Source organism: Amblyraja radiata, chromosome 20 (genome assembly GCF_010909765.2).
Source record: "Amblyraja radiata isolate CabotCenter1 chromosome 20, sAmbRad1.1.pri, whole genome shotgun sequence".
Lineage (NCBI taxonomy): Eukaryota > Metazoa > Chordata > Chondrichthyes > Rajiformes > Rajidae > Amblyraja > Amblyraja radiata.
The window spans coordinates 37,453,485-37,472,647 of NC_045975.1; the positions used below are offsets into that span (position 1 = coordinate 37,453,485).

Below are 19,163 nucleotides of genomic sequence, written 5' to 3' on the forward strand. Positions count from 1 at the left end.
TTTATGTCAATTATTGGAGAAGATCCTTAGGGTCACTCATATTTGGAAAATATACGGATGCAAAGTACTCGTTTAGTACCTCACCTACATCCTCCGACTACAAGCATAGTTTCCTTCCATAATATTTGAGTGGTCCTATCTTCTCCCTGATAATTTTCTTATTTTTAATGTACATATATAAAGCTTTGGGGGTTTTCCTTCATCCGACTTGTCAACGACATTTCATAGACCCTTCTGACCTTTCTAATTGGCCGCTTGAGTTCTTTCCTGTTCGCTTTATCTTCCTCATACCCTGTCTGATGTCACCTTCCTAAACCTGACATACACTTCCCTTTTCTTCATGACAAAGTTTACAACCTCCTTGGTCATCCACGGTCCCCTTACCTTGCCGTCCTTATCCCCTCCTCCTTGCTGGAACACTTGACATTTATTTGCTCTTCGCATTGACTCAAACTGAAGTTGCTCAGCTGAACAAAAATGAAGGATTAAACAGGACGGACCACCTTAAGTCAACCAAGGAAACGGATTTGGACTGTCATTTTCCTCCACGCCCTGCAGACCTTGCAAAATGCTGATCAGTGTAGAAACATAAGCGATATACCTATCTGACCTTGTCCTCGACAATACACTTGTTGTGGATGTGTCTGCGTGTAGCGTTCATCATAAAGTTCTTGTGGAGCCAAGTTCAATCTTCAGACTGAGGATAACTTCCATTGTTCTGCATGGTTCCATTCTTCCTTCATCCTTCATGACCCTCCTAAAATGTGGTGACCAGAACTCTGGTTTTGGCCTGACAAATAAAGAATTATGTAAACTGAGGTCAGAAGAGCTACCCTGATTTAACAAGGCGGCACAGTTGTTACAGCCATGGCTTCACTGCATCAGAGACCCGGGTTTGATCTTGAGCTCGGGTGATGTCTGTGTGGAGTTTGTTCATTCTCCTTGTGACTGCTTGGGTTTCCACCGCGTGTTCCGGAAGCACATCCCACATCCAAAAAATATGCGTGGGATTGTAGGTTAATTGGCCTCTGTAAAGTGACATAAGAATAGGGAGCAGTGGTAGAGGCATGTTTATCAGATTGAAAGATAGCGGTATTCCCACATGTTGATTCTGGCTCCACTAACAGAATCTGGGAGCACAAAAACATGGAGGTTGTGCTGAACCTTTATCAGAAACCAGTGAGGCCACAAATGGAGTTCTGGTCACCACATTTTAGTCGGGATATGGAGGTCAATGAGCGGATATAGAAAAGAGTTCCTGGAGTGGTTCCAGAGACAAAGCACTCCAGTGAAAATCATGGGCTGCTGTGGCTGGGCTGGTTTTCATTCGAGCGAAGGAGGTGAGAGGGGGGTACAAACGGCCAGAGTAAGTCAGTGGGTCAGGCAGCATCTCAGGAGAATAGGACCAGGTGACGTTTCGGGTCGAGACCCTTCCCAAAACGTCACCTATTCCTTCAGTTTAAACTAGCATCTACAGTTCCTCCCTCCACAGGTGAGAGAGGTGGGGTTGGATCTGAGTGTTTCAAATGAACAAGCTTGGAGAAGGCAGATGGAGAGAAGCTTCTCACGGTTCAAGGATGGGGGAACAATGTGAAAGGTGGAAGAAATGGTGGGATTGTGCGAGAGAGATGTGAAGAGAGGGAGATGGGAAATGTGAGAGGATCTTTATATCCAGAGTAATCATGATCGAGAACTTACTTCTTTAAAGGTACTGGAAATGGAACCAATCAAAGCTTGCAAATGAGAATTGGAGTTCTAAAAATAACAATTTAGATTCTTGAATGTATAAATAAAAATATAAGCTTTTAAATTCCAATGGATCGGGCCTGCCACTTCACAATTCAGCCATGCCTACGCTTTCAGATGCCATCTCCCATATGCCATCATTGCACCTGATGCATTGTATCCCTGAAGTCTATTCCTACTTTCTTTCCTATTTGTATTCATGCAGCTATTACCCTTCAAACTTATCTACTTCACTATTGCAACTGGTTTATTATTGAAATCATTGTTGACTTCAGGAAGACCAGAGGTGGCAGACATACCCCCATCCACATAAACGGGACTGAGGTGGAGCGCGTCTCCAACTACAAATTCCTCGGGGTACACATCTCAGAGGATCTGTCCTGGTCCCTCAACACCACCAAATTGATCAAAAAGGCGCAGCAGCGCCTTTACTTTCTGAGGAGGCTTAAGAAAGCTCACCTGTCCCCCCTGATCCTGTCCAACTTCTACCGCTGTACCATCGAAAGCATCCTGACCACCTGCTTCACGGTATGGTACAGCAGCTGCACCGCAGCTAACAGGAAGGCGCTTCAACGGGTGGTGAAAACCGCTCAGCACATCATCGGTGCCCCGCTCCCTGCCATGGATGCCCTCCACTGCAAACGGTGTCTGAGACGGGCCGGGAAAATCATCAAGGACCCCTCTCACCCTAACCATGGACTGTTTGCCCTCCTCCCATCAGGGAGGCGGTACAGGAACCTCAGGACTCGCACAAGCAGGCTGAGGAACAGCTTTTTCAATAACACCATTACACTGCTGAACTCAGAGTCCCGTCGCTAGCTATCTTTAGACTCTCCCATTTGTATACAGTTATTTGCCTATGTACCAGTTTAATTCATCCACAATCCACACATTGTTAACCAGTATTTTTTATTTTTATTGTATGCTTATTTGTATTTGTATTTTGACTTCTACTATCTTGCACTATGACTATGACCAGACGCTAAACTGCATTTCGTTGTACCTATACTCGTATTTGTGCAATGACAATAAAGTTGAATTGAATTGAATAATTCATCCAACAAGTTGACTTGCTGTGAACGGCATCAGGCTGGTGCAGGATACTCCACACAATTTGCTGTGCTGACTTTCACTTATTAACCTATTTAACCCTGTGCCAAATAACTTTGTCCTGAACTAATTGCATGAAACTTTTCCCCACAGTATATTGGTCCCAGTGACCAAGTACAACTCTTTCTTTTGAATAAGGTGCAACATTTGGAGCCTCCAAGCCTGGAACACCATTCTCATAACTAAGGAGGATTTGGGGATTGTGTCCCATTGTTTCTGAAGAAACGTTACCTATCCATGTTCTCCAGAGATGCTGCCTGACCCGCTGAGTTACTCCAGCACTTTGTGTGTTGCTTTCTTATTGTTTCCTTCCTGCTTTCCTCAGTGACCTGAGTTGCCTCCCAACTGCAAGAGGTGGCCTTCTTTACTGCAGCATCCCCTGTCAGTGAAGATAGATATAAAATATTCAGCACCATCCTCTGACTCCTTACATTCTCCTTCAGATTCTCAATCAGTTCTTCCCTTCTGGTGATGACTATTCGACTACTTTTGAGTATATTTATTCGATTAATTTATTTTCATGATCTCTCTTTGCTTCTTTTGCAGTTCTAACTGTAGTTTGTTAATTCTATTATTTATCGAGTGAATGATCAAATTCAAGTGCAGTTTCATACCACTTCAAGCAGGGTGCAAGGCCACCAAATTCAAATGCAGTTTCATACCACTTCATACAGGGTGCAAGGCCACCAAATCAAAGTGAATCTCAACATTTTAAAAATACTAATAGCTCTTTTATTTTTCATCGATGGGAAATATCCTCTTGTCCTGCGCAGCGGAGGGGGACTGAGTAAGATGGCCAAAAATCACAGCCGTAAGTGGCAGCGTTTTTTCTAAAATCAATATGCAGAACAACAGGAAGTGGTCAAGATCAGACTTTAGTAATATAGAAGATATAAAGTGCTCTGATGGAGGGTTTTTGACCTGAAGTGTTAACTATGTTTTCTTTTCCGCAGATACTGCCTGACCTTCTGAGTGCTTCCAGCATGTTTTCTTTTATCTTCTTATCCACTTGGATTGGTCCACTTTCAATTGAATGCAATTAACTTGCATCCTCATTTAATTTTCCCTTCCTCTTTTCCTGAAGTAGTAAACTTGCAATTTCAATCCTGTCCCCCACAAATGTGCTCAGTGTATGCTCCTCCCTCCACAGCCATGGCCATGGAGTGTCGATTCCCACAGTCGTGAGACGAGGCAGCAGAGATTTGCACACTTCACAGAACTCGCAATCATCTCAGTCCAGGAATTGGTTGACTTTGCAAAACAGGTGCCAGGATTCCTTGACCTCACCCGTGAAGATCAGATCGCTCTGCTCAAGACGTCCACTATTGAGGTACGGTTCTACTCCCACAGGGATATAACATGACCGGGATTTCCGAAATGTTCACCTTGCAAATGTAATTCACTGGCTGTCTCTGGAGACGCACCAAGACTGGGACCAAAGGGGTGGTGTGTGTGTTAGATGCTGGGTTTATCACTGGGCTCTGGGGGTGAGTGTTTCACACTGGGATGTCCTCTGGGTGGATGAGTCTGCTGGGAAACATTCCGTGTTGTGGGAGAGTGGTTGCGTTTACCATTGGGGTTCTCACTCTGGCTGGGAAGGATGGGGGGGGGGGGCTAGGAGGGCATGTTTTTACACTGGATTATCACTGTGCCCTCCTGTACTGGGTGATTGTGCTTCTCATTTTTTTATGATTAAGGAGGAGGTCATTTGGCCCATCGTCTATGCAGGCTCTCAAATAAATTCCCTCAATCTATTCCTCCACTTATTTCCCTGCTACCAAAGTCCCTGATATGCCCATCAACTAAATCCCACCTTGGATATAAGTCCCTGTACACCAGGGATAATCTACCATGGTCAACCTACATGTCTTTGGATGTAGATGAAGCTGGAGAACCTGGGGAAGCCTACATGATCACGAGGAAAAGGTGCAAATGCCACATAAAAAGCAGCCATAGTGGGGTTCGCTCACTGTCCTCATCATTTCGTTCTCCTCAGTTAGGATGCCCTTCAGCATCCTCAAACAAAATGTCCTCACAGATCTCCATTGGACTCTCTTCTGGAATGTGGTGGCAATACCGTATCAGTACACGAGCCTCGCATTGTACGCAAGCATTATACACCATCTTAGTGTAACTGTCCTGCTCATATGTTCTATGTCTCCGCTAACAAAGAAAATATTTCTCCATCCGTTTAATCTACTTCTCAACCTGACACGTCAAGAGTCAAGCAGCACGACAGAATATGTAAACATAGTACTCTGTAAATAATATAATAAGTGGGGAAGAACACACACGCACGCACGCGCATGCACACGCACACGCACGCACACGCACACACACACACACACACGTCTATTGAGTTCAAAGCTTGTTTGGAGCTTGTGATGTTTATTAGTCTGATGGCTGTAGGGAAGAAGCTGTTCCTGAACCTGCATTTTACATTTTTCAGGCTCCTATATCTTCTTCCCGATTGATGGAGTGAAATGAGTGTGTGGTCAGGGTGGTGTGGGTCTCTGATGATGTTGGCTGCCTTTTTAAGGCAGCGACTCCTGTAAATCCCTTCGATGGTGGGGAGGTCAGAACCCGTGATGGACTGGGCAGTGTTCACCACTTTTTGCAATCTTCTTCGCTCTTGGGTCTTAATGTTGCCGAACCAGGCCGTGATGCAACCAGTCAATATACTCTCTACTGTACATCTGTAGAAGTTCACGAGAGTCCTGTCTGATGTACCGAATCTCTGCAATCTTCTCGGGAAGTAGAGGCGTTGATGGGCTTTCCTTATAATTGCATCAGTGTGCTGGGTCCAGGAAAGACCTTCAGACATATACCCGTCCAGGAATTTGAAGCTTTTGATCCACAGCCCCCCCCCCCCCACTCCCTGTATATCTATGTGCTTATCTAAAACCCTCTTAAACTCAACGACACCATCACCCCCAGCCTCATGTTCCAGGCACCCATCAATCTCTGTGTAAAAACTTGCCCTGCACATCTCCTTTAAACTTTGCACTTCTCACTTTAAAGCTATTCCCTCTAGTCTTTGAAATTTAAATCCTGGCAAAAAGTTCTGACTGTCTGCCGTAATTTTATATACTTCCATCAATTCTTCCCTCAACTTTTGCCGTTCCAGAGAAAACAATCCAAGTTTCCCCAACCTCTCCTAGCACCTTATTCTTCTTCTTCTTGCGTATGGCGTGCACAGCCTAAAGTTGTAAGACAACTTGTTCTGTTTGATCTTCTGTTTGTGCACGCCGGGTTGATTGCATTCATTAAAACAGGGTGGACCACGTGAAGGTTGCAATCTCCCACCCCTCCTTGCACCTAATACTCCTTAATCCAGGCATCATTCTGGTAAACCTCTTCTGCACCCTCTCCAAAGCCCCCATTTCCTTCCTGTAATGGGGGGCGACTGGAACTGCTCGCAATATTCCAAGTGCAGCCAAACCAAAATATTTTAGAACTATACCATGTCCTTCCCGACTTACAGTATAATCAGTGCCCACCCAATGAAGGCAAGCATACCCTTGTACTAGCAACGTTTCCTACTCAATCTCCGTTCTGAGGCAGGGTCTCAACCTGAAGCATCGATTTACACCGTGTCGCTAAACACCTTCGCTCAGTCCGCCTCGGCCTATGTTATCTCCCGGTTGCCAAACACTTTAACTCTCCTTCCCATTCCCATACTGACCTCTCTGTCCTGGGCCCCTCTCCATTGTCAGAGTGAGGCCAAATGTAAATTGGAGGAACAGCAGGTCATATTTGGCTTGGAGCGGTCTGCAAATTGATCGCTCTAACTTCAAGTAAGCCCTGCATCCCCTCTCTCTCCACCACACCCCCACCCTAGTCTTTTTACTAATTTTACTGTCATTCTTTTGAGTTCCACTGTATGTATTAACTCATTCTCACCTATGGGCCATTGTGGGTGCCATCTTTTCTTGATTATCTTTGCTTTCTGCATATCCACCAGGTGGCGCCATCAGCGATGTCAGCCTCGCCAATGGAATGTCTGTCTTTTCGTCTTTTTTGTTATTTTTAGTGTGTTTTAAAAAGTTTGTGTTAATGTTTTCTGGTTTGTTTTACGGGGGGGGGGGTGGGGGAGGGGTCGGGGGAAACTTTTTTTCAATCTCTTACCTTGCCGGAGATGCGATTGTTTTCTGGATCGTATCTGTGGTCGCTCTGTGGCCCAACATCATGGAGCTGGAGGCCTTGCTCGAGACTGACTTTGAGCCCCACCGCGGGGCCGTGGACTTACCATTGGAGCCTGTAATCCCTTGCCTGGGATCGACGCTCCAACTGCAGCCTGCAGATTTCAACATAGAGGAGCTCGCAGTCTTGGGTAGAGACTGATGTCGGGAAGCTCCAAAGTCGCAAGAGGTTCGACTAGTCCCGACCCGGGTCCGATCGCCCGGTGTGGGGGGTTCAACCGCCGGCTATGGGAACATGATCGCCCCGACGCAGAGGGCTAGACAGCCGGCTACAGGAGCCAAGATCGGCCCGTCAACGGAAGGCACGAGGCCTCCGAGAACAAAGAAGGGACGAGATTGAACTTTTTTTTTCGCCTTCCATCACAGTGAGGAAAGTGGAGGAGTCACTGTGGTGGATGTTTATGTTAAAATGTATTTTATGTGTTTTGTTGCTTTTTATTGGTACGACTGTATGGCAAATCAAATTCCTCGTATGTTGCAAAACGTACTTGGCTACTAAAGTATGATTATGATCATTATGATTATGAATTCTTGCATTAATTTGTCCTAAGTACTGTCTCTATGTCTCGTTCCCCTTTCCTCTCAGTTGTGTGTCTGTCTTCGGGTTGAATCAGCATCTGCAGTTCCTCCCTACAAGTTCCTCTTGTTTGTAATTGTGAGCAAATTACAGATGCCACCTTCCTTTGGAATGCCATTGCCTTCACTGTCTACTGGGCCCCTGTCAAAAGCCTTGTGATTAACCATGCATGTTAATTACATCAAACACATCCGCTTTGTTGACCTGCTGAGTTACTCCAGCTTTTTGTGTCTATCCCCTTTGTTAACTCTCCTTCGTAGCTCTGATTGAAAAAAAATCAACATAATGAGATGCACTTCCCTTATTAATCGGCTAATTGGTCAATAAGCCAATAGGTTAATCATTGGTTAATCAGTTCCTCATCAGAGTAAATATTTGCATTGTTTCTTAGAATGGATTACAATAATTTATTTGCTGCCAAAGTTAAACCAATCTTCTTATTTTTATCCTGCATTAATGTTTTTAATCTCTGATATCTGTGTAATTTTTTTTTTCTGTTGTTAAGATAATGTTGCTGGAAACCTCACGAAGGTATAACCCTGCGATAGAGTCCATAACCTTTCTGAAGGATTTCAGTTATAGCCGAGAAGACTTCGCCAGGGCAGGTGTGTGATTCTTCCTCGCTGCTTGTCCCACTCTGTCATGCCAACAACAATGTTGACACCAATCTAATCTGATGTCTGAATCGCAATGCAATGTGCTCATGGGGAAATCAGGAAGTGGAAAGTTTGACGTAGTGAGATTTCTGTCAATCTTCCCTGGAACTGTTGGCAAGGATTGCTGATGGGCCCTGCTGTCAGTCGTATGCACAAGGTCGGTGAGACTGATGTTTTCTCACTGGAGAATGAATGGTCCAGGTTAATTTTGAAGTGATTGATCTATATTTTACTCTGGCATATTAACTCCTCTGTTTGCCAGAGCTCCCCGTGCAGGATGTGTTGTGTTTCTGGGAGATGATGGATTTCTAATTGAACAACCTGGTTCCACTGAATGGTGTTTTCAACAACATTTCTTTAAAGATAGACACAAAATGCTGGAGTAACTCAGCGGGACAGGCAGCATCTCTGGATACAAGGAATGGGTGCCGTTTTAGGTTGAGACCCTTCCTCTGAAAGGCCAACTGAAGGCTCTAACTTCAAGTAACCCCTGCATTCCCTCTCTCTCTCCATCCCTCCCCCACCCAAGTCGCACCAGCTTCTTGTTCTCACCCAGCAAACAGCTAACAATGGCCTGTTTCCTTTATCAACTTTACTTTATTGCATATCTTTCATCCATTGTTCTATATCTCTCTACATCACTGTCTATATCTCACGTTTCCCTTTCCCCTGACTCTCAGTCTGAAGAAGGGTCTCAACCAGAAACATCACCCATTCCTTGTAATCAGAGATGCTGCCTGTCCCGCTGAGTTACTCCAGTATTTTGTGTCTATCTTCAATGTAATTCAGCATTTGCAGATCCTTCCTAAACATTTATTTAATGTTGATTAAAACCTTAATCTTAACCTAAAACTTAAAACATCACAGTTGATCATTCAGTCCAGCCAGTGATTGGAGGGAGGATCTGAAATCTAGTGGACATGGGTTTTGGGCAGAGGGCAAGGGACTTAGAGGAGATCTTTTTGACCAGGGGAGCGGTGAATATCTGGAACACACTGCCGGAGAGAGTAGTGTAGGCAGAATTGCTAAAGGCATTTAAGGCATGTTTAGATGAGTACTAGAAGTGCCCAGGCATTGAAGGCCATAGGCAAGTGCTGGGAGATGGGATTCATCCAGATTGCTCATTATGGGTATGGTGGGCTGAATGGCCTGTTTCTGTGAGCTATGATTCTCTATGGAGGGTGTACATCTGATAACAATTAAGGATATTAGTACCATTGCATTGAAGGACAGTGTGTTGAAGAGCCAGATGCTACATTGACTGAGCCCACTTTGTTTTCAGAGTGGGCTGAAGATCTAGCTGGCTTTACTGATCCTGGAGCCAAACTTCCTGTCCTAGGAATTATCATTAGTACTGATGCTGCACAGATACTTGGATCTTTCTGAATGAGATGGCATGTTGTAGAACCTTTGTCAACAGTGACTTGAGGATCAGTGTATCCATCAGGATGCAGTCATCTAAAGAGTGCCCTGATGAAAATTCTCCTTTGCATCTCAGCGACAAACCATTTGTTAGACACGCTTGCATCATTTCACCAACACATATCGCAGTATCGCAGCACAACTGCCAACAAATGCTGTACAGGAACGGAGCTAATCTTAGAACTGCCATGAAAGTATTCAATCTACAGCAATTGCCCTCCAGAACCAAAAAAATCCCAATGTTAATATCGGGATGACTGTATATTGTTGACTTGTTCAGTGAAGCGTGTGAGGTTGTGGGTCTTACACTCAACACAACAAGACAAACCGCCACCAGCCTTCCCCTGATGCACAATGCTGCCCTCGATAGTAACGATTCATAGCAGACACTGGAAAATGGACCACTTCCCATCTCTCAGAAGCCAGCTCTAGCTAAAGGCGCATATCAATGATGGAATTTAACACCACCATTGATTGAATGAGGAAAAGGTGTCTGTGGATCAAAGTCACAAATCTGATGCAAAATTCATGGTCTACTGGGCTATAGTGTTCCCTGCTCTCCTGCATGCTTCTTGGAACTAGACTGCCTGGAGCAGGTACCTGAAGGCACTTGAAAGATTCTGTCGCCGAAAAGCCTTTGAATACAGAGAGGACCAAGATCCTATTTTAAATGAGTTATTATTTCTGTGTCTTTCTCTCTGCAGGACTACAGTTTGAATTTATCAATCCCATCTTTGAGTTCTCAAGATGTATGAATGACCTACATTTGGATGATGCTGAATATGCTCTTCTAATCGCCATCAATCTCTTTTCAGCAGGTATGTATGCGGTCTTCCAGTCTGAACCTGACTATCAGACTCCTTTACTGGTCTTTAATTGTCACTATAGCTATGATATCAATGAATCTTTCCCTTGAGAATTCAATGATTATTCAATGCCCACAGTGAAAGACAAAAATCAATCAATATGGGCCTTTGTTTGTTCCTGTTCAGGTGAAGGATCTGAAACATCGACTGTCCTTTTCCTACCAGAGATGCTGCCTGACCCGTTGAATTTCTCCAGCAGCTCTCCTTATCTTTGCTCCAGTTTCCATCATCTGAAGTCTTTTGTGCTTCCCCTGTCCCTCCCTCTTTGCTTGAACCCTTCATCTAAGATTTGCCTCTTGCCAGGCATATCACAGACCTCTTGCATTTTAAGAAATAGTCATCTTTTCTGCCTCAGCTAGCCCTTGGCTTTCAATATGACCTGTGTCCACTCCTGTTCCGTGATACTGAGGTGATCTGCAGAGTTTGTCGCAGTTGGGACAGGTGATACTTGCAGAGCCGCTGAGTTTGTTTGAATCTTGTGTGTTCTTTCTGCTATACCCACCTCCGCATGTTGCCATCGCAGAATTGTGATGGACTCTGTGCTTTTTTTCTAGTAGTTACGCGGCAGGGATTTCTGAGAGCTGGTGAGGATGTGCCAATCAGTAACAATGGAAAGAGACAGATATGATCTTAGAGAGCTGTATAAAATCACCAGAGACATAGATAGGGTAAATACACTTAGTATTTTCTAATGTTTGGGGAAACAAGAACAAGTTGGGGAAACAAACAAGGCATTGGTTTAAGGTGTGAGGGAAAAGATTTAAGAAGAATCTGAGAGGAAACATTTGTACACAAAGGGTGTTACGATCTGCCAGGGGATGTGGCCGAAGCAGGTACAATAAGATGATTGACAATGCATTTGGACAGATGCATGGATAGGAAAGGTTTGGAGGGATATGAGCCAAACATGTGCAAATGGTGCTACCATAGATGGTTTCTTTGTCAGCATGGATTATTTGGGCAGAAGGACCTTGTTTCTAAGCAGTAAAACTCAATGTCTTTATATAAATAATATGAAATCAGAAAAACCTTTGAGGAATTTAAAGCAAGCAGGAGAGAACTGAAGTAGGCAATCAGAATGAAAAGGGTTATGAAATGTCACTGTAAATCAGATTAAAGAAAATGCTATGACCTTATATATGTACATTTAAAATAAGAGGGTAAATAGGGAGAATGTTGAACCACTCAAGAATACAGGATAGAATTAGTGCTTGGTTAGAGGATGTAGGTGAGGTACTAAACAAGTATTTTACATGGAGAAATACGTGAAGGACAGTCGGATCAATGTGGAGGATACTATTATGTTAGGGCAATTTCAAATCAACAAGGAGGTGATGTTGGGACTCTCAAAAGACATCTTCTTCTTGCGAATGAAACATAAACCAAAGGAATAGTTAGATCTCAAGCCGGGTGTTGTGTAGCCAGGTTGTTGTCTCTTTGTCAATGTCTGCCAGGCCCCGAGCTCCATTTGGTAGGTTGTAGAGCGGGCACTCAGAGATGACATGAAGGTGATTAATTCTTTGGGCCCTGATGGATTATTGAGAGAGGCAAGAGAGGAGATGTCCCAATGGAGACCATTGTATCCTCTAGGCACAGTTGATGTCCCTGGAGAGTAGTCAATGTTGTTCTTTCATTTAAGAAGGGAGAAGAAAAAAACCCTGGAAAATCCACAAATGATAGGTCGATGAATAACGTGTCAATGACAGGGCATAAATAACCTGCTCATAAATATAGGATTGGATGGTAAATTTACAGTTTGCAAAATTTGTGGTGTTGCAGACAGTGGGGAAGGCTGTCAGAGGATGCAGCAGAATATAGATATGGGCGGAGAAATGGCAGGTGGAATTTATTCCAAGCAAGTGTGAGAAGTTGCACTTTGGGATGTCTCATGTAAAAGAAAGTATGTAGTTATTAGCAAGACCCTTAACAGCTGTGATGCACTGATAGATCTTGCGGTTCATCCACTGCTCTCAGAAAGTGGCATCACAAATAGATAGAGTGGTAAAGAAGGTGTATGGTAAATTAAATATATTGTGTCTAATATTAGTTTTGCTGAGGAACAATATGAGAATGTTTTCACCAATCTTTATCAAAGTGGATGCTGCTGGAGTCTCAGCAAAGGAAAATGTGAAGGAGTTTCTGGATAGCACAAAGCTGAGATAGCTCGAGAAAAGCTAGCTACACCTAAAGTGGCTAAACAGCAAGGGAGGGAACAGTACTAATTAAAGTTCCTGCGCTTAATCTTCTAAACATTTATAGATTCTAGGCTGATGCCCAAGAATTGGCAAATGATGTTACACTTTGTTCAAAAAGATGTGCAAGAATAAACCCAGTAACTCAACGGCAATCAGTTTAATCTTGAATGTGGGGAAGACTATAGAAACGATAATTAACATTCACTTAGGCATCCGGGCTCGTTTAAAGGAAGTTGCCATGGATTAGTTAATGGTCAAATATGTTAAGCTTGATAGCATTGTTTGATGAGGTAATACAATGGGTCAACGAGGGAACAGTAGTTGATGTGATACATCTGGAGTTCCAATTGGCAAATGTCATCAAGAAACAAAAGATTTGTGTGGATGTTACCAGAAGAGGAGAGCTTGAGTTATAAGGAGAGGCTGGACAGATTGAGATCTTTTTCCATGGAGTGAAGGAGGCTGAGTGGTCACCTTATAGAGGTTCAAGAAAGCATAAGGGCACAGATAGGGTGGATGGTCACAGTCTTTTTCCTAAAGGTAGCGGAGTCTAAAATGTCTCGTAAAGATCAGTTGTGACCAACCACATTGATGTGACAGCTGAGAAGGCCCATCAAGGCCCCTACTTCCTCGAGAGACTGAGGAGATTCAGCATCTCCAGTGATTCTACAGATGCTCCATAGAAACCATACTGTGGGGTTGCATGACAGCTTGGTTTGGTAACAGCTCTGCCCAAGACCGTAAGAAATTGCAGAGTTGTAGATGTAGCCCAGTCCACCCTTGACTCCAACTATACTCCATGCGGCCTTGGAAAAGCAACCAACATAATCAGCTTAACCCACCCAGTCATTCCTTCTTCTCCCTGCTCCCATCTGGCAGAAGGCAGAGAACCTTGAAAGGACACACCACCAGAGTCAGGGACAACTTTTCCCCCTCAGCTATCTGGCTCTGCACGATCCTTCCACAAGCTAGGCTGGGGTGCTGTTTGATTCACCACTACCTCACTGAGAACATTACATTTTGTCTATGGAATTGATGCGCTACAAAGCTGAGAACTATATTCTGAACTCTGTATCTTCCCCTTTGCTCTATCTATTGTACTTGAGTTTGACTTGGACTGTTTGGACAGCACGCAAAACAAATCTTTTCACTGTACCTCGGTACACATGACAATAATAAACTTAATGTTAATTGCATTGTAGAAGTACATCATCATTCGCTATATTTCTACCGTAGAAATACATTTTTTCAAATTTCATTCATGAGGCAGGGAGAACCATTAGAAGAAAGAGTATAGAGGAAAGGGGCATAAATGTATATTTGTTCATGATCTCAGCAAATGCCCCACGGTGCTCGACACTGACCCACCAGCTCTGGGATGTCCTTACCTCCATCCAAGCACTGTGCAGCCAGTGCAGCAATATATTTAGTTCTCTAATTTGAAAAAAAACGAGTCCTTATTGTACACTTAAACTGACCAGCTACTTTTTGTGGTGTATATTGCGAGATATATATTGGTTTTATGATTTGGGCAAAAATATACGAGACAACAGGCAAGATACTGGTTCCAAAAGGCTCTGGAGGGTTTCATAACCTGTGGAGGGTATAGCACATACTGTTGCTAGTTGTTCTGTAATATATGCCGGACAATGAGCACATATATTTACCGCTGGATTCAGCTGGCAACTTGTGGTGATGTACTGAGCTAACCAGACTGGAATCTTCTTGTTACTTTCACCAGACCGCCCGAACGTTAATGACCATGAACTAGTGGAAAGGCTACGGCAGCCTTACGTTGAGGCTCTCCGCTCCTACACACAGATAAAACGACCGGATGTGAGTGTTGGGGGGTGCCTTCACCGTGCGATTCAATCTCACTGCTTTCATTTCAACGTCATCAGATGACTAACAATAATAAAACATCGGACTGCAGAATTTGGCAGACAATTCTGAATATCCCAATTCACACATGAGTCAGAGCATTGTCCAAGGCTTCCTTACAGCAGAATGCCTCAATTACACTGGGCCCACCCACATTGTGGTGCTCCTGCCTCAACTCCCAGAATTTGCCAACATCGCCTCTCCCACCAACTCCTCAACCTCGGTTTTATTTTTCCTGTCTTCTTTCATAACGTAACACAGAGCGAGTCTACGCAGTTTCTCAGCATTGACCCACCCGTGGTGCCCCAACCTCCATTCCTTGTATCTATCAGTATATGCGAATACACTATAATGCAGGTTGGTTACTTAGTAGATCATAGCCCAAAATAGTCCCAGCCATTCGCTCTCAGTTTTAACCTGCATTTCTCTTGATAAACTTTTGTTCATCTTTACACAGATGATGTGCTTGTATTCCTCTTATGCCTTCTCGTCCTCCCTCTCCACATTCTTATGAATTTATTTCTGTTTTCTGTGGAGATTAATTTTCTGGATTTAATTATGATCGAGACATCGAGTCATACAAGGTGGAAATAGGCCATTTAGCCAACCATATCCACACTGACCAGTGACCTCTGAATTAATCTTAACTCCCAGAACTTGGTCCACAGCCCTCTATGCCTGGATGATTTAAGTGCTCATCTAGACTCTTCAATGCTCTTAGTGACTCTGCTGCCACCATTCTTTATGGCAGTGTGTTCCATGGTGCACACAGGGTGAGAAAGATCCCCCTCACATCCTGTCGAAATCACTGAATTTTTACTAAATCTATGTCCTCTAGTTTAATCTACCCTAAATGGGCGCAATGGGTGAAAGTTTCCTTCAATCTACCCTATGTATAATTTTACATATCTCTGTATGTCCCCCTGAACCTCCACCACTCCAGGGAGAACAGATCTAGTTTCTCTCCTCATAACTGAATCACTGCATCCCCAGCAACATGCTGGTGAATCTCCCCTGCACCCTCTCCAGTGCTACCATGTCCTCCCTGTAACGTACTCCAACTGAAGGTCTTATAAACCCTCTCTTTACATTGCTGAAATCATCGACCTGGTCTTTCCTTATCTTGTCAATGATTATTGGCAGATATCACCACTTTTGTGTTCGAGAACATTTTACTCCTCTCTCCTACTAGAGGGTTGTCTTTAAAGATGTCCTGTATAATGAAGCTAACTATCCACACCATTCCCGTGGCATCAGCAATGTTCTTCCTGTGAGAATGTTCCTCTCATTCCCATTGCCCTTTGCTCAACAAATTACTACTGCTCCAAGGAGTTGCGGGACTCTGCGGTCCTGATCTCAATAGTGAATGTCTTGGTTTCCTCTGCTTCACCGTTTCATCCCCATCGGCCCAAGCCAACCTTAATTGGGAAGTATTTGAGGGAAGATGACTTGTCCTGGTCCTATGCATTGTCCTAGTGAGGGGAGCAAGTGTTACATTTCTCACTGGTACAGTGCTATTGCCAAGTAAATCCATTTGTAGTGGTTGGGTTGGACACGTTCTTCCCGGCTTACATTCACCTCTTGCCGCAGTCTAATACTAACCTTGCCGTGAGAGTGAGCTCACATTCTCAACCAACGCCGTCTGTCTCTTGCAGGACCGCCTGATGTTCCCACGGATGTTGATGAAACTGGTCTGCCTGCGCACTCTGAGCAGCGTCCATTCGGAGCAAGTTTTTGCACTACGGCTGCAGGATAAAAAATTGCCCCCCCTCCTGTCAGAAATCTGGGACATGCAGGAATGACTGTGAGACTGACCTCGAGGGACCCATCTCACTCAGCCAGGGAAGCAATGCCAGGGGTGCGTGGGGTAAGGGGTCAACTCACAGGGAAGATACAAAGAGCACCAACTACAATTATCAATGCAACGGTCTTACCGAGCTGAGAGATGCTTTCAAATGATTTTTTATGTGGGATACAGAGATGCAATTTGCTATGCTTTGATATAACTCATTAGATGATTGGTCTATTTTCCCCATGTTGTTGTCAGACTGCACAGGGGCCCACAGAAGCAGGTGAGGGTCTAGCAGGCAGTGGCAAGATAGAGCATAGAGTCAGCTGCACCCGTCTTTGTGCCACAGCCAGAGGCTGGCTTTGGAAATGCACTTTACTGATCACTGGATGGCACTGGAAAGCCATAAGGGATCTGCAGGTGAATGACAAGGATCACGGACATACTCGACCAGAAACCATCATCTTTCAACTAATGCACTAAAAGCAAACTAACTCCTGCACCACGATATCTGTCTGTCATGTTATTGAATCCGGGCTGGTATTTATTTGGGGTCATTCTCAGTCGGTTCTTGTGGAATCAGTCACTTCAGGACATTAATTACTTTCACAAACTGATTGAATCATAGAGTCAGAGAAAAGGGTCCTTATGCATGCTAACTGCCTATCTTCCTTCTCTCCAGAGATGCTGCCTGTCCCGCTGAATTACTCCAGCATTTTGTGTCAATCTTCGGTGTAAACCAGCATCTGCAGTTCATTCCTACACATACCTATCCAACGCACAGGACTGGCTCCATACCATATGTGATTAGTACCTATTTAACATACAGGGTTCGTCACTCTCAGATTGATGTCTGTTCCTACCAGGAGTAGGTTATTCCTAGTCAGATTTTTTACACGATTGTTCTCAAACTGAGTCATAGAATCACACAGAACCTATCGCACAACTCTTCCATACCAGCAACTGTCTTCCTGAGAAGTCCCATTTACTTACATTTGACCTCTATCATTCCAAACTTTTTCCATCTATGTATCTATCTAAATGTCTTTTAAACTTGTAGTTGTACCTGCCTCTACCACTTCCTCTGGCAGCTCGTCCCACATACCCATCACCCTCAGTTGAAAAATTTGCCTCAGGTCCCCTTTGAATCTTTTCCCTCGCACCTTAAACCTGTGCCCTCAGGTATTAGACTACTCTTATAGTCATAATGTTATTATTTTATCTACCTGGAGTCTGTAAGGTCACCCCTCAGCTTCCTTCACTACAGGATAAATAGTCCCAGTTTTATAACTCTCTCCTGGTACCTCAAGCTCACTAGTCTTGGCAACATCCTTGTGAATCTTTTCTGCACCCTCTCTAGCTTAATCACGTCCTTCCTAGAGTGTGACATCAGACCTGCACACAGTCTCTCCAACATATGCAGCTGCAACATGAAGTCCCAACTCTTGTACTCAGTGCCCCATCTGATGAAGGAAGGCAAGGGTGCCACGCATCTTCTTCACCATCTTGTTTACCCACATTGTCAATTTCAGGCAACTATGTATTTGAAGCTCCAAGTGTCTGTCTGTTGTACAACACTCTCTCAGGTCCTGCCAGTCACAGTGCGTTATCTTCCCAAAATACAGCACTTTACACTACGCACTTGCCCGAGTTAAATTCCATCTGCCATTCTTTGGCCCACTTCCCCATTTGAACTAAGTCCTGTTGTAGGTCAAGATAACCTTCTTCACTGTCCAATATGCCACAAACCTTTTAATCACGTCACCTACTTTCTTATCCAAGTCATTAATGTAGATGAGAAACAACAAGGAATCTAGCACTGATCCCTGCAGCACACTACTGAAAAAACAACCGTCTACAACCTCCTACCACCAAGACAATTTTATATCCAATTGAAAAAGGTCTGAAGAAGAGTTCCGACTTGAAACGTCACCAATCCATTATCACCAGAGATGCTGCCTGACCCACTGAGTTACTCTAGCATTTTGTATCCAACTGCCTAGCTCACCCTGATGCCAATTTATTCTAACCTTCCTAGCCAGCTTACCATGCGGGACTTCATCAAAAACCTTGCTAAAGTCCATGTAGACAAGTCTACTGCCTTGCCCTCGTCAATACTCTTGGCCTCCTCTTCAAAAAACTCAATCATGTACGTGAGGCATGATTTCTCACACACAAGCCATGCTGACTGTTCCTAATCCATCCTTGCCTTCCCAAATGAAGATAGATAGCTGTCCCTCAGAATCCATACCACTAACTTTCCACCACCGACTCACCATCTGTAGTTCCATCATTGTTTGTCCTTGCAGCCTTTCATAAATAAAGGTACAGCATGAGCCACTCTCTAGTCTGGTACCGCACCAATGTCTAAGATATAAAGGCCTCTGCCAGGGACTAAGCAATTTCATCCCAGTGTCCTAGGATACGCTTGGCCAGGCCCTGTGGATATATCCACTTTTATGCATTTCATCATTGCCAGCACATTCTCTTTTGTAACATCAAAACGTTTTGAGACACCACCACTCTCTTTCTCTAATTGCCTAATTCACGAGACTTTCTCCCTGGTAATTACAGAGAAATATTCATTTGACCTCATCCATTTCCTGTAGTGCCACACACACTGTAGTAGCCAGTGTAGTACCCACACTGATCTTTAATGGGGGGGGGGGTCTATTCTTTCCCTATTTATTCTTTGCTCTTAATATACTTAGTGAATCTT

The 19,163-nt window shown here is 44.0% G+C and overlaps 1 protein-coding gene across 2 annotated transcripts in view; it reads left to right on the forward strand.

The window, feature by feature from the left end:
• Positions 1-17,563, forward strand: part of LOC116984309 (oxysterols receptor LXR-alpha-like) — a 58,972-nt gene extending 41,409 nt beyond the window's left edge. For both annotated transcript variants that reach the window (XM_033038423.1, XM_033038422.1), the window contains exons 6-10: positions 4,007-4,186; positions 8,141-8,240; positions 10,418-10,531; positions 14,516-14,610; positions 16,311-17,563. In XM_033038423.1, coding sequence (XP_032894314.1) covers positions 4,007-4,186; positions 8,141-8,240; positions 10,418-10,531; positions 14,516-14,610; positions 16,311-16,457 — 636 coding nt within the window. In that variant the 3' untranslated portion in view covers positions 16,458-17,563. The remainder of the gene's footprint in view (positions 1-4,006; positions 4,187-8,140; positions 8,241-10,417; positions 10,532-14,515; positions 14,611-16,310) is intronic.
• Positions 17,564-19,163: the final 1,600 nt, after the last annotated feature.